Source organism: Myotis daubentonii, chromosome 4 (genome assembly GCF_963259705.1).
Source record: "Myotis daubentonii chromosome 4, mMyoDau2.1, whole genome shotgun sequence".
In the NCBI taxonomy this organism is placed as follows: Eukaryota; Metazoa; Chordata; class Mammalia; order Chiroptera; family Vespertilionidae; genus Myotis; species Myotis daubentonii.
In genome coordinates, this window is record NC_081843.1 from 3837674 (window position 1) to 3865631 (window position 27958).

The window sequence follows — 27958 nt, forward strand, 5'->3', positions numbered from 1 at the left end:
GAACATTACGGCCAGGGCCTGACATGCCACGGTTTATGCAGCACATGTTCTGTCTGTCACAGCCAGGTGGTCTCTGGTTAGGTACCAATGCCGGGTCTCATTCATTGACCCCTCATGGCTGGCCAGCACCATGTTAGGCCCTAATGGCCTTCATCTCTAAATATTCCTCCTTTCGGTCTATGTCTTAGACACGAGGGGATCATGGCTCAGAGAGGCTCAGTGACTTGGGAGCGGTCACACAGCTAGCAAGTGGCATGACCAGGCTGGGAGCCCAGGTTGGTCTAACTTGCCGTGTGCTCTTTTTACTCCCTCCCTTCGTCTTTGGGAATGTAGGCCAATTTTATTTCATTTTTTAAGGACTTCAGGTGCACAGGGTTGGATTAATTATTATCCCTAGCACATGCTTCATTAGCATGGCCATTTTTCTATTTTTTTAAAATCCTCACCCAATGATTTGTTTTTCATTGATTTTTAGAAAGAGAGAGGAAGGAAGAGAGAGAGAGAGAGAGAGAGAGAGAGAGAGAGAGAGAGAGAGAGAGAAACATTGATGTGAGAGAGAAACATCAATCCTTTTGGTGTACAGGAAACGCTCCAACCAACTGAGCCCCTGGCCTGGGCAGGCGTGGCCTTTCTTAGTTAATGTTTCAATAATGTAGTAAGTGCCCATGAACTCATCACCCAGACAGAAGCTGGAATCTTGACAAGAACCTTCTAACCATATGGGCTCCCTTGTCCTGGCCCCTGGCTTTCTCCCGAGGTAACAGCATGTGAAACCCTGCGTTCGCCTGTTCCTTGATTTTCCGTCTTACATAGTTTATGGCAGCTCTGTGTGTTCCTAACGTGTATGTGTACTTATTTTAGTTTTTAACCATGTAAACAGGGGCACTATGATGTATGTAATATTGTGGGTTTACTTTTATACAGAATATTGCTAAGATTTTATCCTTAATACACTAGTATTTGACTTAGATCTATCCACAGAGTGGCATGTTAGTACCATTCATTTATTTTGAGTGCTGTATAATTGGTGACCTTGTTACACATTAAGTCACTCCTGTCAGTGGGCATTTGGGTTGTTTCCAAGTGCTGTTACTGTGAACTGTGCCACTGTGGACATGCTCATACGTGGGCAGAGGTCTGCATTGTATGTGGGCCAGGGTTTCTTTGGGGTATACATTTGGGAGCAGACGTGTGGGTCAGGAGGCCTATGAAGCGTCAATCTTAGGAGATAATGTCAAATTCTTTTCCAAAGTGCTTACTTGATTTGAGCCTATAACCAGCAATGCATATTAAGGAGCGATTTTATGACAAATCTAAGCGACAACAAATAATGCGACCTCCCGGGCTTAAACTCACTCCCGGAGCTCGCCCATTGCTCGGGCGGAGCGAGGTGACCCACCTGCTCACGGTGGCTGGCGAGGCCTGCTCCAGGTCGGCCGGCTCGAAGATCAGACTCATCTTGGAGCTCATCTGTATGATCTCTCCACTCATTAAACACAGCTGAAAGGAAAGCAGAGGGCGGAACTCCACCTGCCCGTCAGAGGCCTCGGTGGGCGCGGACGGTGGGCATGTGTCTGGAGCTCCTATCGCGTGCCGGGTGCATGGAGTAAAGCAGACAAAACCCCTGTCCTCGAGGGCTGTGCGTCTTGTTGAGAGGGGACAGGTGATACGAGAAATATAGAGTACATGATAGTATATAAGAGAGCAAATAAAAGAGAAAGATCAAGCAGAAGAGGGGGCTGCCGAACCTCGTCGGGGTTGGGGGGTCGTAGTTTAAATGGAGAGGCCAGCGCGGCCCTGAACTGCAGCCACAGGGGAACGCACAAGCAGCACTCAGACCGCATCACGTTCCGTGGCTCCTCCCGTGGTCACTGTAGAACTTACCGGCACCCTCCTCGGCTGCACTTGCCCGACTTCCACCAAAGACTTCTTTGGGACCCCATGGGCGAGTCACGCGCTAGAGTGACCAGAATATCTCCACAAACCCTTTTCGGAGGAGGAGGAGGCCACGGAAGCCCCGCGCTGAGCAAGTTGTGCAGCTCCACAGGACAGCGCCAAGGGCATACCAGGTGGGCGGGGGGCGGGGGGGGGATGGGGGGGCGGGGAGCAGCTGCCTTCCGCGCGCCAACAGGGCTCCAGTGAGATGCCTCCCGGGGGTGGGGGGAAGAGGACCCATCTCTCCGGCTGCCCATCCTGAGTTGTGGCTAAACAGCTCCTCGTATTCCCCGGCCCCCACCTAACACTCCCGGGAACAGGCAGACGCACCAGGGAGGCCCAGCTGGATGGGCTGACCACCAGCGGGGTCACCTCTGGATCAAGGAAAGTCAGAGGCACCCCCCTCGGGAGGCGTGATTTACACCGAAGCCCAGGCGTGCGAGGCGCTTCGCTGGCTCTGACTCTGTACTTCCCATCTGAAGGCCAACGGACACTCCGCACAATGTCGAACCGCTAGCACAGTCCGTGTCATGGAATAAGATGTGTTTCTATTTTTATTTGTTATATAATCAAAATTATGCACATGCTATGCCTAGGTCTTCCATGGTGAGCATAGCTCCCTCTCCATCTTGTGAAATGTAAATACAGTAGTATTGATAGTGACATCTATTCACTATGGGAAATCTTCCTTATGATGTCATACATTTTATTTTATTTTAAACATTATTTAGCGCTTGCTATATGCAGGCACTGTGATAAGCAGTTTGCAAATATTAACTTACCTATCTTCCTAACAACACTGAGGGAGGCACCATCAGCCCCACTTTGTAGATGATAAAACTGAGGCACAGGGAGTCTGAACAGCTTGTCTGAGGTTACACGCCTGGCCGGTGCCTGGGCAGGGTCTGAGCCAGGCTGTGTGGCTGAGTCCAGGCTCTTTCACCACCACACTTCATGTGCACACGCATCTCCAGCGGCTGCTGCGGCAGCGTCTCCGACCCACTGGTGCTCGTGCAACGTCCCCCTGCCCACCCCTATCAAGGAGTGGAGCTGTTTCTCCGCCCTCTTGCATCTGGGCAGGCCTGTGACTTCTCTGACCCATGGAATTCAGAAAAAGTGACACTGTGCCCATCCAAGCATAGCCCTTAATTTCCTGGAAACTTCCACCTACTGCCTCTTAGAAACACCCTGTAAGAAGTGCCACAACCTGGGACCAAGTGAGAAGCCCGAGCCCTGTGGAGAGGCCTGGAGGATGAAGTGCTATTTGGAGAGGGAGGGAGGGAGGGAGAGGGCGGGGGAGGGAGAGAGAAAGGGAGGGAGAGGGGGAGGGAGGGAGAGAGAGAGAGAGGGGTTGGGAGGAAGAGAGAGAGGGAGAGGGAGGGGGAGGGGGAGGGAGGGAGAGGGAGAGGGAGGGGAGGGAGAGGGAGAGGGAGGGAGGGAGAGAGGGAGAGGGAGAGGGAGGGAGGGAGAGAGGGAGAGGGAGGGGGCGGGAGGAAGAGAGAGGGAGAGGGAGGGGAGGGAGAGAGGGAGAGGGAGGGGGCGGGAGGAAGAGAGAGGGAGAGGGAGAGGGAGGGAGGGAGAGAGGGAGAGGGAGGGGTTGGGAGGAAGAGAGAGAGGGAGGGGGAGGGGGAGGGGGAGGGAGGGAGAGGGAGAGGGAGGGGGAGGGATGGAGAGAGAGAGGGAGGGGTTGGGAGGAAGAGAGAGAGAGAGGGAGAGGCAGGGAGGGAGAAGGAGGGAGAGGGAGGAAGAGAGAGGGAGAGGGAGGGGAGGGAGAGGAGAAGGGAAGGGGTGGGGGAGAGAGGAAAAGCAATGTCAGACGCAAAAGCTACCTTTTTGTTGTCATCCAGAACAGTGTTCATGTTTTCAATCCAAACGGCATCCACGGGCCCATCGAATATGATCCACTTGCGATCCTCAGACAGGGAAGACGCCTGCTCCCGGAAAGCGTTGGCGAGGACGCCGTCGGTCCACTCGTGGCTCACTTGGTCGAAGCACCCATACAGCTGCCCCATGGTGATGGCCTTGGGGTTGATGACCTTGTACTCCACAGCAAACTCCCCCATCTGGTTGGCTGGGCAAGAAGGTCCAACCCGAGTTACAAAGGTTCTGGTGAGACCAGAACGTCGGACGAGAGAACGCCATCTCAAAGGCCGAGCAACCACGATGAATGTGCCATCCAGAGAAGCCTTCTAACGTTTGCGTGCAGCTTTTTAAAGATTGTTAGGTCATTACAGCCATGTGTTTCTTGCCATCGGTTCTCTAAGGCTCACTTCCAGCAGGCAAGGGTGCCCATGAGACGTAAAGAACCGGCTGGGCCTACAGGACCCCGGCAGTGAGGGGGGTGCACACCCAGGGCCTCCGTGTGCGGCTCTCACAGCTGCCCAAGAACCTGAACTCGACTGGAGATGAAGAAACCGCTGACGGGTAAGAGATTCTGGAAAACGGTGGTAACTTTTCTTTCTTTACCTAAAGGACTGGCTCAGCCCTGAAACCCCTTCACTAGCTGTTCAGACGTGCCCCTGAGAAACGCACCCACGGTGGCCAGGACCCCGGAATGCCAGGCGGTATTGGCACCGAAGTTGTGCTTAATGACAGAAAGTGACCTCTGCCACCTGGTCCTTCAGTAAGGAAAAGTTGGCATGCTTAAGCCACGAGTTAAAAAAAGAACCATTTCTGCAGAATCCCAAAGCAAAGAATTGGGGTAGCCTCCTTTCCTGAACTACATTCAAATCTCAACATTATGAAAGTTTGAAATGCCCAAGTGAGTTATGAAGGCCAAGTTAGTCACAAAAACTCAAAAATCCAACAGCAACTCAGTTACCTTTTGTTATTAGGAAAAAAAATCGTATGCAATAAAAGGCTAATATGCAAATCGTCCCCTCGACCAGGAGTTTGACTGGGAGTTCAACCAGGAATTCGACCAGGGGGTGGGGCTGGCCAGCCAACCACCTGAGGCCCTTCCCCTCAACCAGCCCTGCCCCTGATCAGGCAAGCAGGCAGAGTGGTTAGGGGAGTCAGGCAGGCAGAGGTGGTTAGGGACAATCAGGCAGGCAGGCAAGTGATTAGGGGCATCTGGCAGGCAGGCAGGCAGAGTGGTTAGAGGCATTCAGGCAGGCAGGCAGGTGGTTAGGAGCCAGCAGTCCTGGATTGCGAGAGGGATGTCAGACTGCCGATTTAGGCAGGGATCAGGCCTAAAATGGCAGTCGGACATCCCTCGAGGGTTCTGGATTGCGAGAGGGTGCAAGCCAGGCTGAGGAACCCCCCCACCCCCATGCATGAATTTTGTGCACTGGGCCTCTAGTGTTAAAATAAAATCCTAGAAGGGATCATGTAAGCACAGTCACAAAGCCCTGCTTTCAGAACCACAGGCTTGCGTTTCATTAAAAAATTCCCCCAAAATGGTTTCTCTGGCAATAAATGTCGCTTCCATTTGTTGAGGAGGAACTGTGCTAGGTTAGTTACCTGCATGATCTCATGTAATTCTCACAACAATCCTGTTTACAGCTGGAAAACCAGGGGCTAAAAGAGGCTCAGTCATTTGCCCAAGGTCTGGGTCTGATTAAAAAGTCCAAGGGCTGCCGAAACCGGTTTGGCTCCGTGGATAGAGCGTCGGCCTGCGGACTGAAAGGTCCCAGGTTCCATTCTGGTCAAGGGCATGTACCTGGGTTGTGGGCACATCCCCAGTGGGAGATGTGCAGGGGGCAGCTGATTGATGTTTCTCTCTCATTGATGTTTCTAACTCTCTATCCCTCTCCCTTCCTCTCTGTAAAAAATCAATAAAATATATTTTTTTAAAAAAGCCCAAGGGCTCATCCTCTACGTTTAAAGGGAGGGAGGGAGGAAGGGGGGTGGGGGATGGAAGTGGGGAGGGAGGGAGGGAAGAAAGAAAGAAAATGATTTGCTTTTAGAAGAATTTCGTTTTTAAACTCTCTCCCTGGGAAACCTTTGGGAAGCCAGCTGTTCAGCAGCTGAGAAAATGCCTCCGGCCTTAATGATGGGCACAAAACCCCACGGAAGCTCCCTCCTCCTCGTTTTCTGCTTGCAGGCGTCTGTGTGCCAGCTTCTGTTTTTGGCTCTGACATCACAATCCAGAGGTGGCAAAAAACACCCCAAAACAAACCCCGCTGGGCACCCCCTGTCCTGCCGAGTGGGGGGTGAGCTGTACCTTTTTGTAAGTCACCCAGAGCTGCAGCCAGCACTTTATAAGCACAGGTCTTGCCCCCCATGGGGCCTCCAACAATCATGTAGCCGTGTCTCACCAGCATCATCTCATAGATCTGAGAGGAGACAGCATATAAGACATCCATCAACGCAAACCTCCCAGCACTGCAGTCAGGCAGACATTGGTGAGGACTGAGCGGTCCAAGGGATCCCCACTGTCACACCTCCCTCTGCTGAGCCAGTCTTTGGGATGATACGTCATTTAACTACCTTCTGGGTGAATTAATGTGTGTGTGTGTCAGATTATAGAAGAGATTGGAACTACCATTTGCTCTGACCCAGTCGGTGCTCAGCATCGAGTGATTTACCAAACCTATTTTTTTTAATCTGTTCAGATGGCACAGACCACCTCCCAACGGTGGGAATGGTGCCCTCAGAAGAGGTCGCTGACCCGCGGGCAGAGCAGGTCCGCACACGCAGGCCTCTGCCTCAGAGCCCCGAATCGTCTCACAGCACTGTTTCCACTTGCTCATTTGCTTGTTAGTTTTCTGAGTGATCCATTTTACTTATTTTTTACTTTAAAAATTCTTGTTCAATTGCAGTTTACATTCAATATCACTTTGTATTAGTGTCAGGGGCCCAGCATAGTGGCCAGATAGTCAGATAGTCATATGCTTTACAAGGTGTCCCCCGATGTCTCCAGTCCCCCCCTCAAGCCCCCCCGCCCGGCCCCGTACACTGTTCTTACAGAGCCATTGACTACACCCCCTGTGCTGCACTTCACATCCCGTGACTGTTAGTACCTGCAATCTGCACGTCTCAACCCCTTCCCCTATTACCGCCCCCCCCCCCTCCGCCCCACAGCCATCACTCTGTTCTCTGTAGGAAAAGGAAACAGTGGCCATGTCAGCACATTGCATGTCTATTGGAAACGCCCTTTCTTGAGGCCTCAGTGCTGTTCTGACTTGACTGGAACGCTCAGGAGAAGAGACGTGCCTCCTGAGCCAGGCCCCATAGAATATAAATGACCCGTCATCGGCTCAGGGATGGTCCTGTGACGCTGGGCCCCAGCCACAACCAGCGAATCCTGAGCTTGGGCTGAAGCCACTGGAGAGTGAGGCTCTTTCCCTCCTGGGCTTGCACCCGGGACAGTCTCAGCCGGAGGTGCTGGGGCCACCCGAGAAGGAAGTTTTAATGCAGAGAGAGCAGCCCAGAACCGAAGAGACAGACTCCTGGGTGTCGTATAGAAACCTGGATATTCCCCTACTATTCAGTCCAGTCAGTGAATAAATCCCTTTTGTTGATTCAGGCAGTTTGAGGCGGGTTTCTCTCACTGGGAATTGAGAAATCTGGAGTAATTCAAAATCCCGTGCTTCAAAGGGAAGACCCCAAACTAAAAAAAGCAACCCCAAGGAAGATGGTCATAGGAAAAATAGGGGGTTTTAAACTTCAGCTTGGAAATGAAGCAAAGGCCTAGAGGGTAAAGGTGCCTCCATTGCTCCCTCCACCTCTCTCCAGGCACCTGGCATTGCGTCCTGATTCTCATGTTCTCATTCCTGACTTCAGCAACAGTACACGGGTCTATGCCCACCGGAGTCCGAGGAACCCACCTGGATAATTTTCCCAATAAACCAAGGCACTGGCTGGAGTTTCATCTTTCTGATGTTCTCATTCAGCACTTCCATAAACACTTGGTAATCTGACTCCGGAAGCACGACTCCAGGGAACAAATCCGATATAATTCCCTGGGAGTCAGAATTGAGAGAGGTGGACAGGGTGGATTATCAGCTGTGTGGCTCTACATGGTCCTAAAATGAGATCTACACAAACTTCGTAAAATTCCAAACCTCGTTTCCCCTGCACCAAAACTCAGCCAAATTACATATTCTGACATCATCTGTTCCACATGATTTCCCTCCCAAATAACGTTAAAAGTCAGCAAATATTTAATGAGCCTGTGCTATGTTCCAGTCCTTGTACTGGGAATGAATAAGACAGTCAGAATTTCTGTCTTAATGGCACAACCTGGTAAGGAAGAGGCGTTAAATAATTATAAAAGGAAACTAACTAAATTTAATAAAAACTATCACCCACACCTCAGAATGAATATTATCCTATCAGTGAAACCATCTACACTAATAAAAGACAAATATGTTAATTGACCGAACCTTTGCTATGCCCTAAGCCACGCCCACCAGCCAATCAGAGTGACTATATGCAAATTAACCCAACCAAGATGGCAGCCGGCAGACACGGAGCTGGAGCAAGCAGGAGGCTTGGTTGCCCGGGCAATGGAGGAAGCCAAGCTTCCCGCCTGCTCTGAGCTGGTTGTGACCTCCGCTCATGGCAACAAAGTTTCAATTATAGAAGACAAATAAATACCAGATACCTGCTTCCAGCCAGCCTCCACTGGGAGCTTGGGTGGCTGGGGGCTGTGGCCAGCCTGCAAACAGCCATCAGCCCCTCACCCAGACTGGGCAGGCACTCCTATATAATAAAAGGGTAATATGCAAATTGACCCTAACAGCAGAACAACTGGGAATGACTGGTCACTATGACACACACTGACCACCAGGGGGAAGATGCTCAATGTAGGAGCTTCCCCCTGTGGTCAGTGCACTCTCACAAGGGGAGCTCTGCTCAGCCACAAGCCAGGCTGCCAGCTGCCAGTATAGCAGTGGTGGTGGGAGCCTCTCCCGCCTCCTCAGCAGCGCTAAGGATGTCTGACTGCAGCTTAGGCCTGCTCCCCACTGGCAAGTGGACATCCCCCGAGGGCTCAAGGGCTGCCAGAGGGATGTCTGACTGCCAGCTTAGGCCCAATCCCCCAGGGAGCAGGCCTAAGCCAGCAGGTGGTCATCCCCTGAGGGATCCCAGACTGTGAGAGGGCACAGGTCGGGCTGAAGGGCCCCACTGAGTGCACAAATTTTTGTGCACCGGGCCTCTAGTCTTTATTAAAATTGGTAACTAGACAGAAATGTTGCCGTCCCCATTGTTACTAACACTTGGGGGGCTACCTGGCAAGCGGGTGCTGACTGTCAGGGAGGGGTGCCTGAGGGGTGCTGCAGAGACACCTCCCCTCAGAAGTGGGGTCCCAGAGCCAGCCCCACCGCACACCTGGAACAGAGGGACATCCTGAGCCAAGAACTTGGCCAGGTTGACGTCCAGCAGGGCCCGGAGCAGCAGGATGCTCTCGTTCTCCTCCGGGTACTTGAGCTTGAGGTTGCCGGCGGCGGTGAGCACAGACTTGACGGCGCGCATGCCGTAGTCGTAGTGGTGCTGCGAGGAGAGCTGCTCCGAGCACAGGCGGTAGGTGGCCACGATCTTCTGGGCGAGGCTGGGGCATAAAGACACACGTCTGCATGTCCCCGAGCGGATCACGCCCGCACAGCACACATTCCCACATCCCTGGCCCTGGCCCTTCAGAGCGGGCCTGCCAGGATGGATGAGGAAGGCCCGTCGTTGGAAGGCCTCCTGACAGTGCTGCCATCATGAGCTAAGGAAGCCTGGTAGCCCCCAAAGTTAGGGTGAGGCAGCGAGCACACACAGATGCACAGCGTGCTGTCTGAGAAACTGCATGTGTACATGCTTGTATACGTTTACTAGGATGTGACTGTATGCACACATGCACACACACACACACACACGCACACACATCTGGAAAAAATACACCAAACTGTGAGTAATGATAACTGCTGGCCCCTGGGGGGAGGGCTCAGGGGTCACTGAAGCGAAACTCACTTTTTTCACTTTTGTAACGCTACGCCTTCTTGAATGTCCATGCTTTCCTTTTTATATTTAAAAACCAACCCAAACATCACTGTCCTCACACACAGCACATGCATACTCACAGGCACCACCATGTCTTACTCTCCCTGGCCCGAGCCGGCCACACAGCCTGCCCCACGCCCCGGCCAGCGGCACGTGACGGAGGGAAGGGCGCCGCTCCCCACGGCCCAGGAAAGCCTGCTCAGAGCCCGCGCTCCTGTGTGGTGCTGGCGTGTGAGAAACTGGGCTCCTGCCCTTGGGAGGAACTGCCCCGATCACAGACACCTTGTTTCCAGGGAGTGAGGAGTAAACACTCCTTGCTAAGCCCCACTGGCGAGGGGTCAGGGTTCCCCAACTAATGGGCTATGCGCACCCCCTTGCAGGGAGCCCCTCATGAGACTGATTACTCTGACAGCAAAGGCCCTGCTGCTTACAGCACCAGCACAGGGTGGGCAGAAGGCAGGTGGCCCAATGAACGTTTGCCAATGGAGGGATAAATAAATTGAATGGGCAAATCAATGTCATCCAGCTCGCTTATGGATAAACTAAATTGAGCCTCATGAGATGAGGCAGCCGCTTGGCCTAGGAGGGGGGCAGGTGCCGTTCGCAGGTCTGCAGCCCTGGGGTGGGGATGAGAGGAGCCAGGCACGGGCACGCTGAGGCCTTTGCAGACCTCTGCATCAGCAAAACATCGACTGGTGGTGGCCAGGACAATGTAAACGGACAAATGTAAAATCCGAAACAGGCCAATGAAAGCCATTCTCAGTGATGTTAGTGACCCTGGGTGCATGTGATAAAGACACGCAGCTCTGTGTGTGTGTGTCTGTGTGTGTGTCTGTGTGTGTATGTATGTATCTGTGTGTGTGTGTGTGTGTGTGTGTGTGTCTTGGAAAAACTGGGCAGCACTGAAATGAGAGATACTTGGTTGAAATAAAAGTTGTATTGATAACAATGTTAATTCTAAATTATGTTAAAATCTCCCCTTCAATCTTGGAATAACTTCATGTTTTTCAGTCTTGCCTTAAGCCATTTAGGTGTGTGTGTGTGTGTGTGTGTGTATGGGTGTGTATATGTGTCTGTGTCTGTGTGTGTATGTATGTCTCTCTCTGTGTGCCTGTTTGTTTATGTGTGTCTGTGTATGTGCGCATGTATGTTTCTTTGTGTGTTTATATGTGTGCGCGTGTGTCTCTGTGTGAATGTGCATGTGTGTGTCTCTGTGTGTCTGTATGTGCGTGTGTGTGCGTGTGTGTGAGAGAGACGCAGGTGCTGTGAGGGGTTGGGAGCAGGTGAGTGATGTTTCTTTAGCAGAAGCCCAGATGCCATTAGAAAAAGGAGGCCTTTTCCTGGGAATCTGGGTCATTCCCAGCCCGGGGTCAGGTCAGGACCAAGGTGGGCCGAGGTGCCTGCACACCGACCTGAACAGAAGCCTGTTCTCATTCCTCCCTCCCCAGAGGCAGCCCACCTGCATCTGCCCCACACGGTCCTCGTGCAGGGCCTGCTGAGCCCGCTGGAACGCCAGTGCGGCTTACCTTCTGGAGTCCAGAAACCCCATGGAGTAGAGCGAGATCTCTCCAATGAGGGCGTAGTCCGGCACCATCATGGCCACTGTCCGGAACAAGGCCTGGAAAAGGAACAGCTATTCAGGAGCCGAGGGCGCACAGGGGTGTGCTGGGGAGGCCTGTCTGCAGAGGCAGAGAGGAGTAGCACGACCTGACAATCACGGAGGAGTGCGCTGGAGGACAAGTCAATGCCGAGGGGCCGCCTGCGCCCGCCGCCCCACTACCCGCCCCGGCCTGACCAGGTACATGCTGCCACACTGGGCCCCTCAGTCATTCAGAGGCCGGGTGCCGGTCAATCAGGCTCAGTCATTGTGGAGCTTCCCGCAGGGCTCGCTTAGAGCGCAGGCTGGCATGTGAGGAGCCTCCTGAGGCAGAGCAGCCGACCAAGTCCCTGTTCTGTCGCCTTCCAGCTGTGCACAGGTGATGCCTCCCTGCTGGACCTTGGTTCCTTCGTCTCCAAATGGGCTGACACCTTACCCTCTTCATGGCTGTCATGAGAACAGCTGATGCAGGTGAGTGAGGCGCATACTTAGGAAAGTGTGCGGCATCTAGTGAGTCCTCATACACATCAGCTGCTGCTCTTATTCCCTTAGATCTCGGAGGGGAAGTGACTCGCCAAAGCCACGCGTTCGAGGCGGAGCCGGACTGGAAAGAGCCTGGTGCTTTCTAGGTCAGCGGTTCTCAACCTTCCTGATGCCGCGGCCCTTTAATACAGCTCCTCATGTTGTGGTGACCCCCAACCATAAAATTATTTTTGTTGCTACTTCATAACTGTAATGTTGCTACTGTTATGAATCATAATGTAAATATCTGATATGCAGGATGTATTTTCATTGTTCGCGACCCACAGGTTGAGAACCGCTATGCTAGACCCTCGGCTCACAGAAGTTTCTTGTGCAGATTGAATGTGGTTGTTGGCTGGAGAGGTGCAGGGGGGAGTTACAGCAACTGGGTGGTGGAAAGAAGAAAGGTGGCCTGAGGGTTGGAACGTTGTCCTGCACACCAAAAGAGGGCGGTTCTGATCCCCGTCGGGACACATACCCAGGCTGCAGGTTCGATCCTGTCGGGGTGTGTGCAAGAGGCAGCCGATAGATGTCTCTCTCGCATCAATATTTCCCTCTCTCTTTCCCTTCCTCTCTCTAAAAAAAAAAAAAAATTCAATAAAAATTTTTAAAAATAATAAGAAATGTGAGTCCAACTTCTACTAGTACTGTAGGTCTCACTGCCCTGTGTTGACTAGCGAGGAGGGAGTGGAGGAGCCATGGTTGAGGACCCCTGGCTCTCCCCGGTTCCCGGAGGGGGCGAGTGGTGGGTCAGAACAGGTGATAACAGCGCGTTTCTAGCCAGTGGATCATCACGGACGGCAGGTCCTCGAATAATGTCCATTCTTCCAGCATCGCTTCATTCCGGCATTGATGAGCTGCCGCGGAACGTCGCTCTGTCTGTCAATGAGCCTTGCTAACATGGGTTTCACCGTGAGCTGCTTTGCTTAAAGTCGCAGAACCTACCGATGACAGGAAGTGGGCACTTGCAGCCCTACAGCCGTGAGCGTGGCTCTGGCTGGTTCCTCGAGTGTCTTCTACCCAAGGGGCTGGAGCATAACTTGGAATAGAGCCAGTCGGGCCGCAGACCAGCCTCCCGCTGGCTGCGCTTCCCATGTGGTTGGGGTGCCAGGTGCTCTTCCCGCAGGAGGGTTTTGGGTTTTCCTTCCATGGAGAAGCCATCACGTGAGGCCTGCTTGGCTCTCTCTTCTCCTTGAGGCCTCTCCTTCCCCCCTGGCTGCAGGTCATGGGTATCGCCACGGCTTAGCTCAGGCCAGCCCGGCAGTCAGCACTGGGCACAAACAGGCTCTGCGGCCCCCTCTCCGCGGGCTGGGACAGCCTGTGTGGGCATGGGCACTGCTTAGGTGCCCGTTCCCCAGTTTGGTAGTAAGGGGAGATCCATGTGGTTGGCCAAGGCTCGCCAGCGTCCTCTGTATCCAACTCCGATGCTTTTTACAAGAGCTATAATTTGCTTGGCTTACAGTGATATCTTTTTTTACATTGCACTTTAGCATCTAAAAGCCAGATTTCATGTAAAACTCCAAATTCCTGGCTTTCCCTGGCAGAGGAGAGGGTCTGGCGTGTCTGCAGGCCGGGCTCGGTGCCGCCTCTCCATGGGGCATCGCCAGCTGGGCCTCTCATTTGTGTGACCTGTCGGACCACTGACAATAGTGGGAAAGCACCCTTGTTCCCATGCACACGGTTTTCTGTATACATTGGCCACCCACTCCCTGCGGCCCTTCCGCACCGTCCATGAGAGGGAGAGGTTTGTTCTAGAGCCAGGAACCCTCACCTCCACCCACACACCCCTGTTACTGACTGAGGCTGAAGCACGTTGCCCGGTTCCATTATCTGGCTTCTCTGGAGACCCTGGTGCTTGCAGAGCTCCTGCACCGTTGAGCGTGCCCAGCCCCCTCCATGCGGACGCTCACCTTAAGGTTGTCGGGCAGCTCCGCCCTGCCCGCGTACCCAGGGTTCATGGTGATGAAGACCGCGCAGGTTGGGTTGAGGGAGAGCTCCGTGCCTTCGAAGATGAACATCTTCAGCTTCCGCATAATGGCTTGCTGAATGCTGAGGATCTGCTGTGCCACCACCGACAGCACCTCCACCTGCAGGGAGAGGGGCTGGCTGACGGAGCCCTGCTCAGACCCGCCCACCCCACCCCCAGAGGGCCCCTCACTCAGCAAAGAAAGGCCAACCACCTGTGAACCAGACCTTCAAAATGAGAAGCATGATTGGGGTTTTGGTAAAGAAAAAGTATGTGTGTGTGTGTGTGTGTGTGTGTGTGTGTGGTTTCCATAGCATTTCATCTCCCCCCCCCAATACCTAGCATAATGCATAAGGCATATTATGTACTTGGGCAGTGTTTGTTGGTTCAAATGGAATGTTTGTATGTCCTGAGCTCAATCCCCTAAAGGCCGTGGTCAGCAAACTGCAGCTCACGAGCCACATGCGGCTCTTTGGCCCCTTGAGTGTGACTCTCCTAAGCCTTAGGAGCACCCTAATTAAGTTAATAACAATGTACCTACCTATATAGTTTAAGTTTTAAAAATTTGGCTCTCAAAAGAAATTTCAATTGTTGTACTGTTGATATTTGGCTCTGTTGACTAATGAGTTTGCTGACCACTGCCCTAAGGGAGCAGGAATGGGAGATAGAAACATCAATGATGAGAATCATCATCAACTGCCTCCTGCACGCCCCCTACTGGAGATGGAGTCTGAAACCTGGGCATGTACCTTGACCAGGAATCGAACCATGACCTCCTGGTTCATAGATCGACGCTCAACCACTGAGACATGCTGGTCAGGCTACCCCCTCTTCTGTGATGCCTCTTTTGTGCCACTACTGTAATATCTATTATATTGAATTTGTTTCATTTAATTTTTATTTCCCTGTGTTAGATTTTAAGAGTCTAGAGAGAAAAACCATTTCTTATTTTTGTATCATGAATACATGCAGAATATCTGATATAGTAGCTGCTCAATACATTGTTGAATGAGCTAGTGACACACTGAATATGAGGTGCATATGTGTATAAAACAGGCATTTTATGTCCTTTAGGTCACTGAGTACCGACTCTGTGCCAGAGGCTGTAGAGGAGACGTCAGACCTGTCCTTGAGGAGCTGAGGGACTGAAGAGAGGCCTGGCATGCACAGCCTCTCTGTGGCCAGGAGCAGGGTTACCTCAATTCTATTGAACTCGTCAAAGCAGGCCCACGCTCCGGCCTGGGCCAGCCCTTTGAAGAACTTCCCCATGGCTTTATAATCCAGGCCGTCCGAGCAGTTGAAGACCACACACTAGAGAGGAGGGCGTGGGCACCATTCAGGATGGTCCCTGCGCCGGGAACAGGGGTGGGCTCCTGCTTCCTGCTCCACAGGATCAGCTGGGCCCACTCTGCCTGTTACACTCCCCATCTTCCCCTTCACACCCGCTTCCCTGGACAGGGGCCCAGAGAGGAACGGGAGGGGAGGGGAGGGACAGCATTTCCTGCCTGCTTGGCCAAAGCCTTGGCCAGGTCTTTGGTGGTCTCTGTCTTGCCTGTCCCAGCCGGACCTTCTGGGGCTCCCCCAAGATTCAGCTTCAGAGCCCCCATCAGCGTCCTGAGAGGAAGAAGATAAGACCTCAGTGCTTGACTCCTAAGACACAGGGAAGAAACTGCCTCTGGCTTACTTCGTTTTTTATTTTATTGATTTTTTACAGAGAGGAAGGGAGAGGGATAGAGAGTTAGAAACATCGATGAGAGAGAAACATCGATCAGCTGCCTCCTGCACACCCCCTACTGGGGATGTGCCCACAACCAAGGTACATGCCCTTGACCAGAATCGAACCTGGGACCTTTCAGTCCATAGGCCGATGCTCTATCCACTGAGCCAAACCGGCTAGGGCTGGCTTACTTCGTTTTGACTCATGCGAATAGCTTAAGCTTCCCCCGGTTATGCGACCACCATGGTGAAGAATTCTGTGGCAGCCCTGCAGCCTGCAGCCCGGCGTGGTGCCTGGGGCAGGGGTGGTGCCGGGAGCATTTGCTTGAGCGGAAGATTGAATGAGTAAATGAGTACACACAGATGTAAATGCATCAACTAAAAAAGCCGCAAACTCTGCATCCCAAAGACCAGCGAAGATAGTGGGATGTGAAAATAAACACGCTTCTACCCCTAGATTATGAACATTGAGCTCAGGATCTGATTTGACTCAGTTCCAAATCCTCAGACACTAACACAGGCCCGGCACACGGTGCAGGGACGAGATGCACATTAGGAATAGCGAATGTGCTCACTGCGGTTCCTCAGCCCCTGCATGGCCGCTGGATGCCGGTGAACACACTGTCTGTAACAACCTAGTGCCTCCCACTGTTAAGTGGGGTTCCTGGAGGTCACGCCCGGGGCAGCAAGGCTAGGAAATGGCTGTGGAGCCTGAGTGGAGTAAACGAATGAGCAAAGAGCATAGCAAACAAGCGACTGAGGCCTTTGAAAGGAGAAAGTACCAGAGTATTATCTTCATAAATTAAAAAAAATCCACTGTAAAGGATATACAAAACCAAAATTAATCCAAACATCATGGACTTGACAAGTCCACAATGTCCAGACTTCTAATGTTATGATCCCAAGGGAAGGGGCAAAGCACTTTCTGTGCTGAACTCAGAATGGCCGCTCTGCCTCGCCGGCCACCCGCTCAGAGCCTCTGGCCTGGGCCTCCGCCTGGCCCTGGTCTCCCCCTGGCCCTGGGCTCCCTCTGACCCTGGGCTCCCTCTGGCCCTGGGTTCCCTCTGGCCCTGGGCTCCCCCTGGCCCTGGGCTCCCCCTGGCCCTGGCTCCCTCTGACCCTGGGCTCCCTCTGGCCCTGGGCTCCCTCTGGCCCTGGGCTCCCCCTGGCCCTGGGCTCCCCCTGGCCCTGGCTCCCTCTGGCCCTGGCTCCCTCTGGCCCTGGGCTCCCCCTGGCCCTGGGCTCCCCCTGGCCCTGGCTCCCTCTGGCCCTGGCTCCCCCTGGCCCTGGGCTCCCCCTGGCCCTGGGCTCCCCCTGGCCCTGGGCTCCCTCTGGCCCTGGGCTCCCCCTGGCCCTGGGCTCCCTCTGGCCCTGGGCTCCCCCTGGCCCTGGCTCCCTCTGGCCCTGGGCTCCCCCTGGCCCTGGGCTCCCCCTGGCCCTGGCTCCCTCTGGCCCTGGCTCCCCCTGGCCCTGGGCTCCCCCTGGCCCTGGGCTCCCCCTGGCCCTGGGCTCCCTCTGGCCCTGGCTCCCTCTGGCCCTGGCTCCCTCTGGCCCTGGGCTCCCCCTGGCCTGGGATCACCTGGTACCATCTTGATTCTGCCACTGGGGAGCCCTGCTACTTAAGGACTGATCCGTTTTCAAGGGAGGCACCAGCCTCTGCTTTTGGCCTGACCACGTTAACCTGCGTTAGGGCTCCTACTGGGTTCTTACTTCTGGCCTCGGCCACATGTCCATGCCCCGCTCTGAGACCTGGTGTCTAAGGGCAAAATTCAAAACGCTGAGAAGCTGAAATGTGGAGGCGAAGGTAACAAACTGAAGGTGCCCCAGCCCTTCCCCAGGTTTCCCTCCAGAGCTCTGCACTCGCCTGTAGCAGCGGTCGGTGAGGGGCGTGATCACCAGCCGGGGGCTGTTCCCCAGGTACTCGTAGCCATACAGGGCCTCGGTGGTGATCATCTGCACCTGCACGTCCATCGCCTGCCAGTAGTAGCGCAGCTGGGAGATCCACTGGAAGTCATGCAGGTCGCACACTTTGTCCTCAGATAACTTGGCCACCACGTCCCGAGCTGTTGGGACATGGAAGCACACACGTGGAGAGCTATCCATCTGCGTCCTCCCCTCTGCACCCGCGCCTCAGAGGAGCGAAGACGGTGTCCAGGCCACCCTCCCTCTTCAGACAATTTTAGGCGCGGCTGCCTTTCCTGCCCACCCCCACCTGGAGGCAGCCATGCCTTCCAGACACTGCACTTGGCTTCTCCCAAGGGGCCCAGAGAGACTCGGTGGCGGCGCTGTTTGCCGTCTGTCGGACTCCAAAACCACCCTGCCCCAGGCCAGATGCTGGCTCTGCCATTCTCTGGCTATGTGACTGGGCAAATTACTCAACCTCTTTCCCCTTCAGCGCTGTAATCTGTAAAATGTGGATAACATAGTACTTATCTGATAGGGTTGTAATGAGGATTAAATGAAGATATCTATATATATAAAAGCTTAAGCAACCGTTCAACCATTTGACCATTCGACCGGTAGCTATGACATGCACTGATCACCAGGGCCAGATGCTCCTACTGGTAGGTTAGGTTGCTGGCTGTGGGTTAGCTTGCTGCTAAGGCCCTGTTGGCCCCAATCTGGTTCACCCACCCTCAGGACCCAGAGAAGAGGGAGGAGGGAGCCTGATTCCTCATGGAATCAGCGTGGGTTAGCTTGCTGTGATATTAAAATATTTTTCTAATTAATTTCCTTTCAATGTGCATGAATCCACACACTGGGCCACTAGTATGTGTATAAACACACATACACATACATATTCGTGTACTAAATATATGCATATTTATATATATTCACATCTATACAGATATAGGTAGACAGATGGAAAGAACAAACAGGGAAAAAGAGAAATGAGCTGCTCCTGGCTTAGGAAAGCACTGTGTAAGCATGAGCTATTGTTCTCATTCCCGAACTTGTGGGGCTGACTCAGAGGACTGTGCAACATGTAGTTACGCTGAATGGTGTCTTATCCCCAACCTGAGCCTGTTGGCCCTGCTCCAGGCCTCTGGGACAGCCTAGAGCAGGGTGGGCAAACTTTTTGACTCGAGGGCCACAATGCGTTCTTAAACTGGACCGGAGGGCCAGAACAAAAGCATGGATGGAGTGTTTGTGTGAACTAATATAAATTCAAAGTAAACATCGTTACATAAAAGGGTACGGTCTTTTTTTTTTTTTAGTTTATTCATTTCAAACGGGCCGGATCCGGCCTGCGGGCCGTAGTTTGCCCATGGCTGGCCTAGAGGAACCCAAGCAGCTTGGCCTGACAGTAGGGGAGGGGCCCATGAGGCCACGGTTAGAAGCCTTCCTTACACCTGGGGCCCGAGAAACCAGCTGGGAGGGACATCTCTAGGTGTTCTCCTTTTTCTCAGAGGATGGGAGCCTCCTTTAACGTTTTCACAGTGATGGGAGCCCTGAAGTTGAAGAGTGGGCAAGAGGTCTGTGGGAATCAGTCATTGCTTTTAGGTAATTCACAGGGCAAGAGCCACTGAGATCTGGGATGAGTACAGCAGCTCGAGGTTAGATCTCAGAAACACAGCTTTGCAAAGGGAAGCCCGCAGTCTCCTGCCTCACACAGGAGAAGCCTCTCTATTGCAGTAACCCCACCTGCACAGGAGGCCTGGAGGGAGGCCACCGCGCCAGCGCCCTCCTCCCAGGAGCTGGATTCCTAGCGAACGGTGGCCAAGGACGGAGCTGAGGATGCCACGTGTGTGTGTGTGTGTGTGTGTGTGTGTGTGTGTGTTGCACACATGTGCGTGCATGTACGTGTGTGTGTATGACCCCAACCACCCTGGGTCCAGGGTGCCCTGCCCAGCAACCACATGGGCATGCATTACACCTACCAGCTGGATACGTGGCCAGAGGAAGTGGCATCTCCCTCCCTCTCCCAGGCTTCATGCTGGTCTGTGCACATGACTTCAGGCGGAATGAGGGCAGCCTCAAGCAGACAAGGGTGCCGTGAAATGCGAAATGCCGGCAGGAAGCTGGGTGTGGGAGTAAGAGGGACCCCGCTCCCAGGAGCCAGCCTAGTCCAGTGTGTCCTTGGTGACAACGACGAGTGAGGGTGTGGGTGGCTTATTTACATAAAGACCCCAGTCTCCTCTACTTTTTAAGGAAGAGTGGACGGCTCCTGCCCCACCCCTCGCTCCTGCATCGCTGCCCGTTCCCACGCTCCTGGGTTTGGGATCAGACAGACATCGGTTCAAATGACAAAAGAGCCCCCTCCCTGTGGCCTCGCTGTGAGCTCTGAGGCTCAGAGCTCTCCGAGCCGGTGCTGAGCCTGTGACTTGCCTGGGAAAGTGAGCAAATGGGGGTCCAGCGCGGAGCTTGGCCCCTGGGGAGCATTCAACAACGTTCGCTCCGGTCAGTGCAGGACCGGCTCCAGGGGCGACTCAGAGACTGTGCCCGTGGCTCAGTGAGAGGCCCGCCCAGAAGCGCAGGCGCCTCTCCTCCCCAGCTGACCCTCGGAGCCTCTCCCCCAAAGGAGGCCCAAGCCCCACCCAGGAGGGAAGGCCGGCGGGCTGCTCCCACCACAGGGTGCAGCTGAGGCCGGGCGGGCGCTCACCGTGGACGTCGATGACCGTGAGGGCCCCGAGGGTGAGGCGAGCCCCGCTGCTCAGCTTCCCTCGCACCAGCTGGACGATCTGTGCGATCTGGTCGTTGCACTTCTTCAGGAAGTCCTGGCAGGGACACGGGAGGGGACAGCGTCGAGCTGGGTTCTCCCTGGTGGCCTAGGGCAGCGTCACCTGCCACACCCATGGCCCAGGCCAGGCTCCCGGGCGTCACCCCTCAGCCCCTCTCCTCAACTCCAGTCAGCGACCTCGAGCGGGTTCTACACGTGAGTGGCCAGGTACCGCGAGATCCGAGTTCACTGATACTGTGGAGAGGAAACCACGGCGCCTGGAGCAGGGGGGGACCTGGCTGAGATGGGCACGAGGAGATGGGGATTGCACAAGAGTGTGTGTTTGCCAAAACTCAGGACTGGACACGAAAAAGGGTGAGCTCTACTGTGCATCAGTTACACAGTAAATCTGAGTTACCAGGAAAAGCCTGGGACATTTTGAGATGAAAGGAGACATGGGCGATGTGAAAACTAAGTGCCTATAGGCACGTGAGCCTGGAGGACCGTGGACCAGACAGAGAGCCACGAGTGCAGGCTGCAGGGAGGGCCCACTGTCTGCCCAGTGCCGGCGGCCATTCGGCCCTGTGCGTGGTCGTGGAAGATGTGTGTGGTGCATCTGGATGAAGGGCACCTGGGTTATTTGTGTTATTTTTCAACATTATATGTACATCTGGCACTACTTTCAAATAAAGACTGAAAAACCAAGAACGAAATTTTAAAAAGGAAAAGGATTGGCTGGTGGACATTCTGCCAGGTTGACCCTGGAGGCGGAGGCTGGTCGACGCCGGGATCCGGGCCCAGGACTGTCTGGGAGGGACGGAGCCGCTGCGCTTGGCCCGCTCCGGGGAGCCCACCCCACACTCTCGGCCCACAGGCCCCACCGAGCCTGGCTCTGTGGTCTCCCGGGGTGGATGTCACACTGATGGTTTTATTTAGAAAACAGGCTCCTTTATGTCATTCACACCCCAGGGGAGCCCCCCATAGGCTCACACAGCTGCCTTACCGGCAGAGTCCTTTCCTCCAGGGCCACAGACACCTCCTGGGTCCAGAAGATGGAGGAGACGCAGATGACCACCTGGCCCGGCCACTGCAGGACCCACTGGTCACGGGAGACCTGGGGATCAGCAGGCACATCATAGATCCATCCACCCTGCGGTTTAACCCTCTCTAACAACACCCCCATCTCGCTCTGAACACCACCCGAACTGCCCCTCCCTCACGCCACAAGGCTTGGCACCTCTGGCATCACTGAGTTGTCTTCCTCCCAGAATTTTATGAAAAAGAAAAAAATCAGCCATGATCTCAGCGACTCTTAGCTTTTTGTTTCCTGCTCCTTTTGGGGACGCTCCGGGCTGTAGCCGGGTGGTGCCCAGTACTCACAGCTGCTCTCAGTGGCTGCTAACACTGCGGGCCGCCCCCCCACCCCCCGTTTTCTCAGTCACGCTGCCCCCACTCCTTTTTAACTGTAAATCAGGCCAATGCTGGCGGAGGCCGAACCTGCTTTTGTAAATGAAGGTGAACTGCACCACAGCCGTGCACACTGTTCACATGTCACCCCAAAGGCAAAGACAAAACGCGTGGTGGCCCTCGGAGCTGGCAATATTCACGGGCTGGGCCTTTACAGAAAGCCTGCTGGCGCTTGCTATGCAGGCACTTGCATGGAATAACTCCATACAGGCAGCAGGTTTTCTTTAATTTTAAAAAATATTTAATTGATCTCAGAGAGGAAGGGATTAATGATGAGAGAGAATCACTGACTGGCTGCCTCCTGCAGGCCTCATACTGGGGATGGAGCCACAACCCAGGCATGTGCCTTGACAGGGAATCGAACCATGACCCCCTGGTTCATAGGTCAATGCTCAACCACTGAGCCATCTGGCAGGGCTTTCTTTAATTTTTATTTAGAATACTAGAGGCCCGGTGCACAAAAATTTGTGCACTGGGGGGGGGGGGGGGGGAGAGGGGGTCCCTCAGCCCGGCCTGTGCCCTCTCGCAGTCTGGGACCCCTGGGGAGATAATGACCTGCTGGCTTAGGCCTGCTCCAAGGTGGCAGAGGGCAGGCCCAATCCCTAGGTGCAGCCCCTGGTCAGGCTCAGAGCAGGGCCGATTGGGGGGTTGGGGCACCGCCCCCTGTCACACTGAAGGCAGGGTCGATGGGGAGGTTGCGGTGCCACCCCCTGTCACACACAGAGCAGGGCCCATCAGGGGGTTGAGGAGCTCCCCCCTGTCACGCACAGAGCAGGGCCCATCAGGGCGGTTGGGGCTCCGTACCCTGTCACGCACAGAGCAGGGTCAATCAGGGGGTTGGGGCACTCACCCCTGTCATGCACAGAGCAGGGCCCATCAGGGGGTTGGGGTGCCGCCCTCTATCACCCACAGAGCAGGGCTGATCAGGGGGTTGGGGCACCACCACTCTCATACTCAGGGCAGGGCCGATGGGGAGGTTATGGCTCTACCCCATCACACACAGAGCAGGGCCCATGAGGGGGGTGGGGGGGGGTTGGGGTGCTGCACCCTGTCACACACAGAGCAGGGCCGATCAAGGGGTTGGGGTGCTGCACCCTGTGACACACAGAGCCGCAGGGCGATCAGGGAGTTGGGGAGCTCCCCCCTATCAGGCACAGAGCAAGGCTGATCAGGGCGTTGGGGCGCCTTCCCCTGTCATGCACAGAGCAGGGCGGATAGGGAGGTTGTGGCCCCGCCCCCTGTCACACACAGAGCCGCAGGGCGATCAGGGGGTTTGGGCACTGCCCCCTGTCACGCTGATCCCGGTGTCGGGAGGCCTCTCGGCTCTGCTGATCCCGGTGCTGGGAGGCATATTACCCTTTTACTATATAGAATAGAGGCCTGGTGCATGGGTGGGGGCTGGCTGGTTTGCCCTGAAGGGTGTCCTGGATCAAGGTGGGGGTCCCCACTGCGGTTCCTGGCCAGCCTGGATGAGGGGATGATGGCTGTTTGCAGCTGGTTACACACCCTTCAGGGTGGGGGTCCCCACTGGGGTGCCTGGCCAGTCTGGATGAGGGGCTGAGGGCTGTTTTCAGGCTGGATGGTGACTGAAGCTCCCAACTGCTCCTTTTTTTCTTTTTTCTTTTTTTATTCTGGGCCAGCATTAGCTCTGTCCCCAGCTCTGAGACCTCTGCTGCTGAAAGCAGGTATCTGGTTTGTTTGGGTTCTATAATCAAAACACTGTATCAACTCCAGCTCTGAGATCCCGGCTGGCTGAAAGCAGGTTTCTGGGGTTTTGTTTAGCTTCTATATTTGTTAACAATGTTTCAAACTGCAAGCTCAGAGGCCGGCAGTGGCAGGCGGGGAACGTTGGAATCCTCCGTCACTGAAGCAAGCAAGCCTCATGTTAACTTCAAGCTTCCTGGCTGCCGGCCGCCATCTTGGCTGGCAGTTAATTTGCATATTGCCCTGATTAGCCAACGGGAAGGGTAGCGGATGTACGGCTAATTGCCATGTTTCTCTTTTATTAGATAGGATGTTACCGTCCAGGGGACCTGACCCTGAGCGGGTCTGCCTAGGACTGGCCTACAGTGTATGGGTTCTTGGTTCTGTGCAGGAAACATGTCACAACACGAGTCAGGTGACTAAGAGGGAATGTTGATTCAGGCCAGGACAGTGAAGCAGGAGGGCTTAGCACAGCAGCAGCAACAGGAGAGCCGGGGAAATAGGAGAAAAGGGGGCTGAGACAGGGTCAGGGGTGGGCCTAGGATGAGCTACTGCTGCCCACTGCTCCCCTGGCTGAAGTTTCCTGGGGTGTCTTAGAGTTTAGGGATGTGGCCCGTGGGGGAAGGACAGGGGGGAGGGAATGGCACAGGCTGCTCCCCAGAGGGAGGGCCCAAGCTGGGTCTTCTGTCTTGAGGCTTTTCTCTCTCTAGTGGGAGGGCCCTGAGGGAGGTCTCAGGGAGGTTTCAGCAGAATATTCATCAGCTTTCCGGGTGGCCCTCCAGGGCGTGGGCCCCTCCAGTATGTGGGTCCCTCCAGTATGTGGGCCCCTCCAGGATGTGGGTCCCTCCAGTATGTGGGCCCCTCCAGGGCATGGGTCCTTCCAGTATGTGGGTCCTTCCAGTATGTGGGTCCTTCCAGTATGTGGGCCCCTCTAGGATGTGGGCCCCTCCAGGATGTGGGCCCCTCCAGTATGTGGGTCCCTCTAGGATGTGGGCCCCTCCAGTATGTGGGCCCCTCTAGGATGTGGGTCCCTCCAGGATGTGGACCCCTCCAGGATGTGGGTCCCTCCAGGATGTGGGTCCCTCCAGGATGTGGGCCCCTCCAGTATGTGGGTCCCTCCAGTATGTGGGCCCCTCCAGTATGTGGGCCCCTCTAGGATGTGGGCCCCTCCAGGATGTGGGTCCCTCCAGTATGTGGGCCCCTCCAGTATGTGGGCCCCTCCAGGATGTGGGTCCCTCCAGTATGTGGGTCCCTCCAGTATGTGGGTCCCTCCAGGATGTGGGTCCCTCCAGTATGTGGGCCCCTCCAGTATGTGGGTCCCTCCAGGATGTGGGCCCCTCCAGGATGTGGGTCCCTCCAGTATGTGGGCCCCTCCAGGGCATGGGTCCTTCCAGTATGTGGGTCCTTCCAGTATGTGGGTCCTTCCAGTATGTGGGTCCCTCTAGGATGTGGGCCCCTCCAGGATGTGGGCCCCTCCAGTATGTGGGTCCCTCCAGGATGTGGGCCCCTCCAGAATGTGGGCCCCTCCAGTATGTGGGCCCCTCCAGTATGTGGGCCCCTCCAGGGCGTGGGTCCTTCCAGTATGTGGGCCCCTCCAGAATGTGGGCCCCTCCAGTATGTGGGCCCCTCCAGTATGTGGGCCCCTCCAGTATGTGGGCCCCTCCAGGGCATGGGTCTTTCCAGTATGTGGGCCCCTCCAGTATGTGGGCCCCTCCAGGGCGTGGGTCCCTCCAGGGCCCTAGTTTCCACTGATTGGTCAGGGCCAGGGCAGCGGGTGGTCAGTCATTGCAGCTGGTCCTGGTGTTGCCCACCTGATTTTGCTGCGTTCCTGGACCTGGCTGTCATCTCTAGGGAGGGGACCTGTATCTGCTGTCATTGCTCTGCAGTTTGTTCAGCTGCCTGCCTCAGTTTCCCTGCTCCACTTCCCGGCTCACAGGCCTGTCTAAGTGCAGCCTAAGAGGAAGGACTGGCCTTTCATCACCAGCAAATGCCATTGAGAGGACCAGCAGGCCAGCCCCTTACCTCAGTGGGAAGATGGTAATTGAATGTTCTTTTGTTTGTTTGTGAGGAAATGGCTGAAGAGTTAACTGGCTGAAAAGGTTCTTTTCCTTTAGGCCTCTCGCTCCTTGAGTCCCCTCAGGCTTTGGGGCTCAATGAGCTGGGCCTTCAGGGGCTGTGTCCTTGAAAGACAAGCCTGGGGGATGCTGAATGGGAAGGGGCTCTTGCCATCAATCAATTTATTTCCCAGAAAGGACTAGCTTGCAGAGGCCTCTCGGTGTCCTCTGCTTCTAACTGCAAACCTTTTACCAGCTGGGCTCACAGGGAGAAGCGGGGAGGGTGCATTGGGAAAGGAGAGAGAGATGGGGAGACAGGTGCACAGGGAAAGGGGGGGCAGGTGCACAGGGAAAGGGGGGCAGGTGCACGGGGAAAGGATAGGGGGGCAGGTGCACAGGGGAGGAGTGAGAGGTAGAGGGGGGACAGGACTGAGTGAGCTCCAATGGAGATGGAGGAGTGGTCAGAAGGACCCGTTCAGGGTAATGGTGATGGGAAGAGACTTGAACACAATACCATGTACAGATGATATTCTGGAATTCTGCACCGTCAACAAATAGATCACCATTAACCACTGTCACCCCGATCAATTCCATAAACAGAAACCTTCTCCCCAATGTCCTTGCTGCTGTACCAACACGCTGGCCTGTTCCCATCGCCCTTTACCTCGGCATACGCCTCAATCCCCAGTCGGATGACTTCCCGCATGCTGGCCAGCATCATCTGCTCCACCTGCTGCAGCCACTTCTCCACCATGCCCTGGGCGAGACGGGCGGAGGTCAGCCCGGGCAGAGGCCCAGCAGAGCCAGCGTCCCCCCTGAACAGGGCTGGAGGGAGGCCAGGGTGTGCTTTGCTCCCCTGGGGGTTCAGAACCAGCCACCCCAACATGTGCCTCGTGGTGTGTGGCTTATTTTTTAAAATATATTTTATTGATTTTTTTATAGAGAGGAAGGGAGAGGGATAGAGAGCTAGAAACATCGATGAGAGAGAAACATTGATCAGCTGCCTCCTGTACACCTCCTACTGGGGATGTGCCCGCAACCCAGGTACATGCCCTTGACCGGAATCAATCCTGGGACCTTTCAGTCCGCAGCCTGACGCTCTATCCACTGAGCCAAACCGGTTAGGGCTGGTGTGTGACTTATTTTGAGCTAAAGGCAAGATCCTGCAAGTTCAGGAGAAACTTCTGCCCCTACCTTAATTATCTGGAAGAATTTAAATCAGGAGCCTGGCCCGGATGAGGACTGCCAGCAATGACTTCTTCCCTCGCTCTGCGGCTGGGCAAGCTGCCCGTCACCGACCTCCTGCAGCCCGAGGCACCCACCTCATCCCTAGCGCAGAACCTCCAGTGGGCCGGTCCCCACACTGTCTCTGAGCCTCTCACATACGTGGGCTCTCTGACTCTCACATGTGGGCTTAGATTTGATTATTTTCTCCTCTTAGTCTAGCTTATGTTTATTTGATTACAGACCAGCTGACATAACCTTGAGGGTAGAGGAAACCTTCCCCCCACACTCCCCTTTGAGCCAATATTCTTCAACTATTTGTTTTATGTTATTTCCTGTGTTCTTGGAAGTGTGTGTCTTGTAAAAGGTGCAATAAGGGGTTTTAACATGCATTTCTCTCATATTATTTTCTGAAACAGATAACGTCTCAGGAGGAAATGGCATTTCTATTTCAGTTAATAAAGTACACTGATTGCTAATGAACGGTTTTAGTTGTTTCCTTATTCCTGTGGTTCCCAAACTTGCGGTGCCCTGGGACGATCTGGAGACGAAAACCCAAACCCAAACCAGGCACAGAGGCCTGCCTCCTGCCCCAGCGGGCTCCAGGGTGGGACCTGGGGTGGAACTTGGGCATCTGGTTTCCTTCAAAGCCCCACAGGTAACTAACAGGCAGCCAGTCACCAGGTCCCACAATTCCCGCCCGTGGTTGCTGGCTGCGGCTGCTGAGCTGGCTGGGGTTCGGGTGGCAGAAGCAGCCGCGATGGCAAGGGGAGGCGAGGGTGCCCCCGGCCATGCACGCACTGTCCGTCCGGCAGGAGCGGAAGCGGGTCACACTTAGTCCGCGTACAGGACACACGCATAAAGCTCAGCGTTAAGTGGCATTGGCTCCACGCTTCACTGAGCTTTGAAGACACCTGCCCAGCCAGCTGCCTAACCGAGTTACTTTGAACCGGACTCTGCCCGTGGAAATCCGAACGCACCCGCCTGGATCTGACTCCTGCGCCTGCCTCCACATCACCTCTGGGTAAAGCCCTCCCACAGCTCAGTGTGCACAGGAGGCAGGTGCTCCCCAGCGCGGAGACGGCAGACGGGGCTCTGGAAGGGGGCTCCCTCCCGTCCCCAGTCATCAAGCTGTGGAGCCCCCGTGCCCCCCCGGGACCGAGCCAGGCCTGCAGGCCGAAGCA

The 27958-nt window shown here is 54.9% G+C and overlaps 1 protein-coding gene across 1 annotated transcript in view; it reads right to left on the reverse strand.

Moving 5' to 3' along the window:
- The window catches only part of DNAH3 (dynein axonemal heavy chain 3), a 192778-nt gene that overhangs the window by 84217 nt on the left and 80603 nt on the right, over window positions 1-27958 (reverse strand). The window contains exons 25-37 of the mRNA XM_059692029.1: window positions 26215-26307; window positions 21329-21439; window positions 20269-20383; window positions 17530-17728; window positions 15455-15563; window positions 15147-15260; window positions 13894-14070; window positions 11391-11482; window positions 9211-9430; window positions 7707-7841; window positions 6101-6212; window positions 3765-4006; window positions 1400-1500 (exon numbers count right to left, since the gene is read on the reverse strand). Coding sequence (XP_059548012.1) covers window positions 1400-1500; window positions 3765-4006; window positions 6101-6212; window positions 7707-7841; window positions 9211-9430; window positions 11391-11482; window positions 13894-14070; window positions 15147-15260; window positions 15455-15563; window positions 17530-17728; window positions 20269-20383; window positions 21329-21439; window positions 26215-26307 — 1820 coding nt within the window. The remainder of the gene's footprint in view (window positions 1-1399; window positions 1501-3764; window positions 4007-6100; window positions 6213-7706; window positions 7842-9210; window positions 9431-11390; window positions 11483-13893; window positions 14071-15146; window positions 15261-15454; window positions 15564-17529; window positions 17729-20268; window positions 20384-21328; window positions 21440-26214; window positions 26308-27958) is intronic.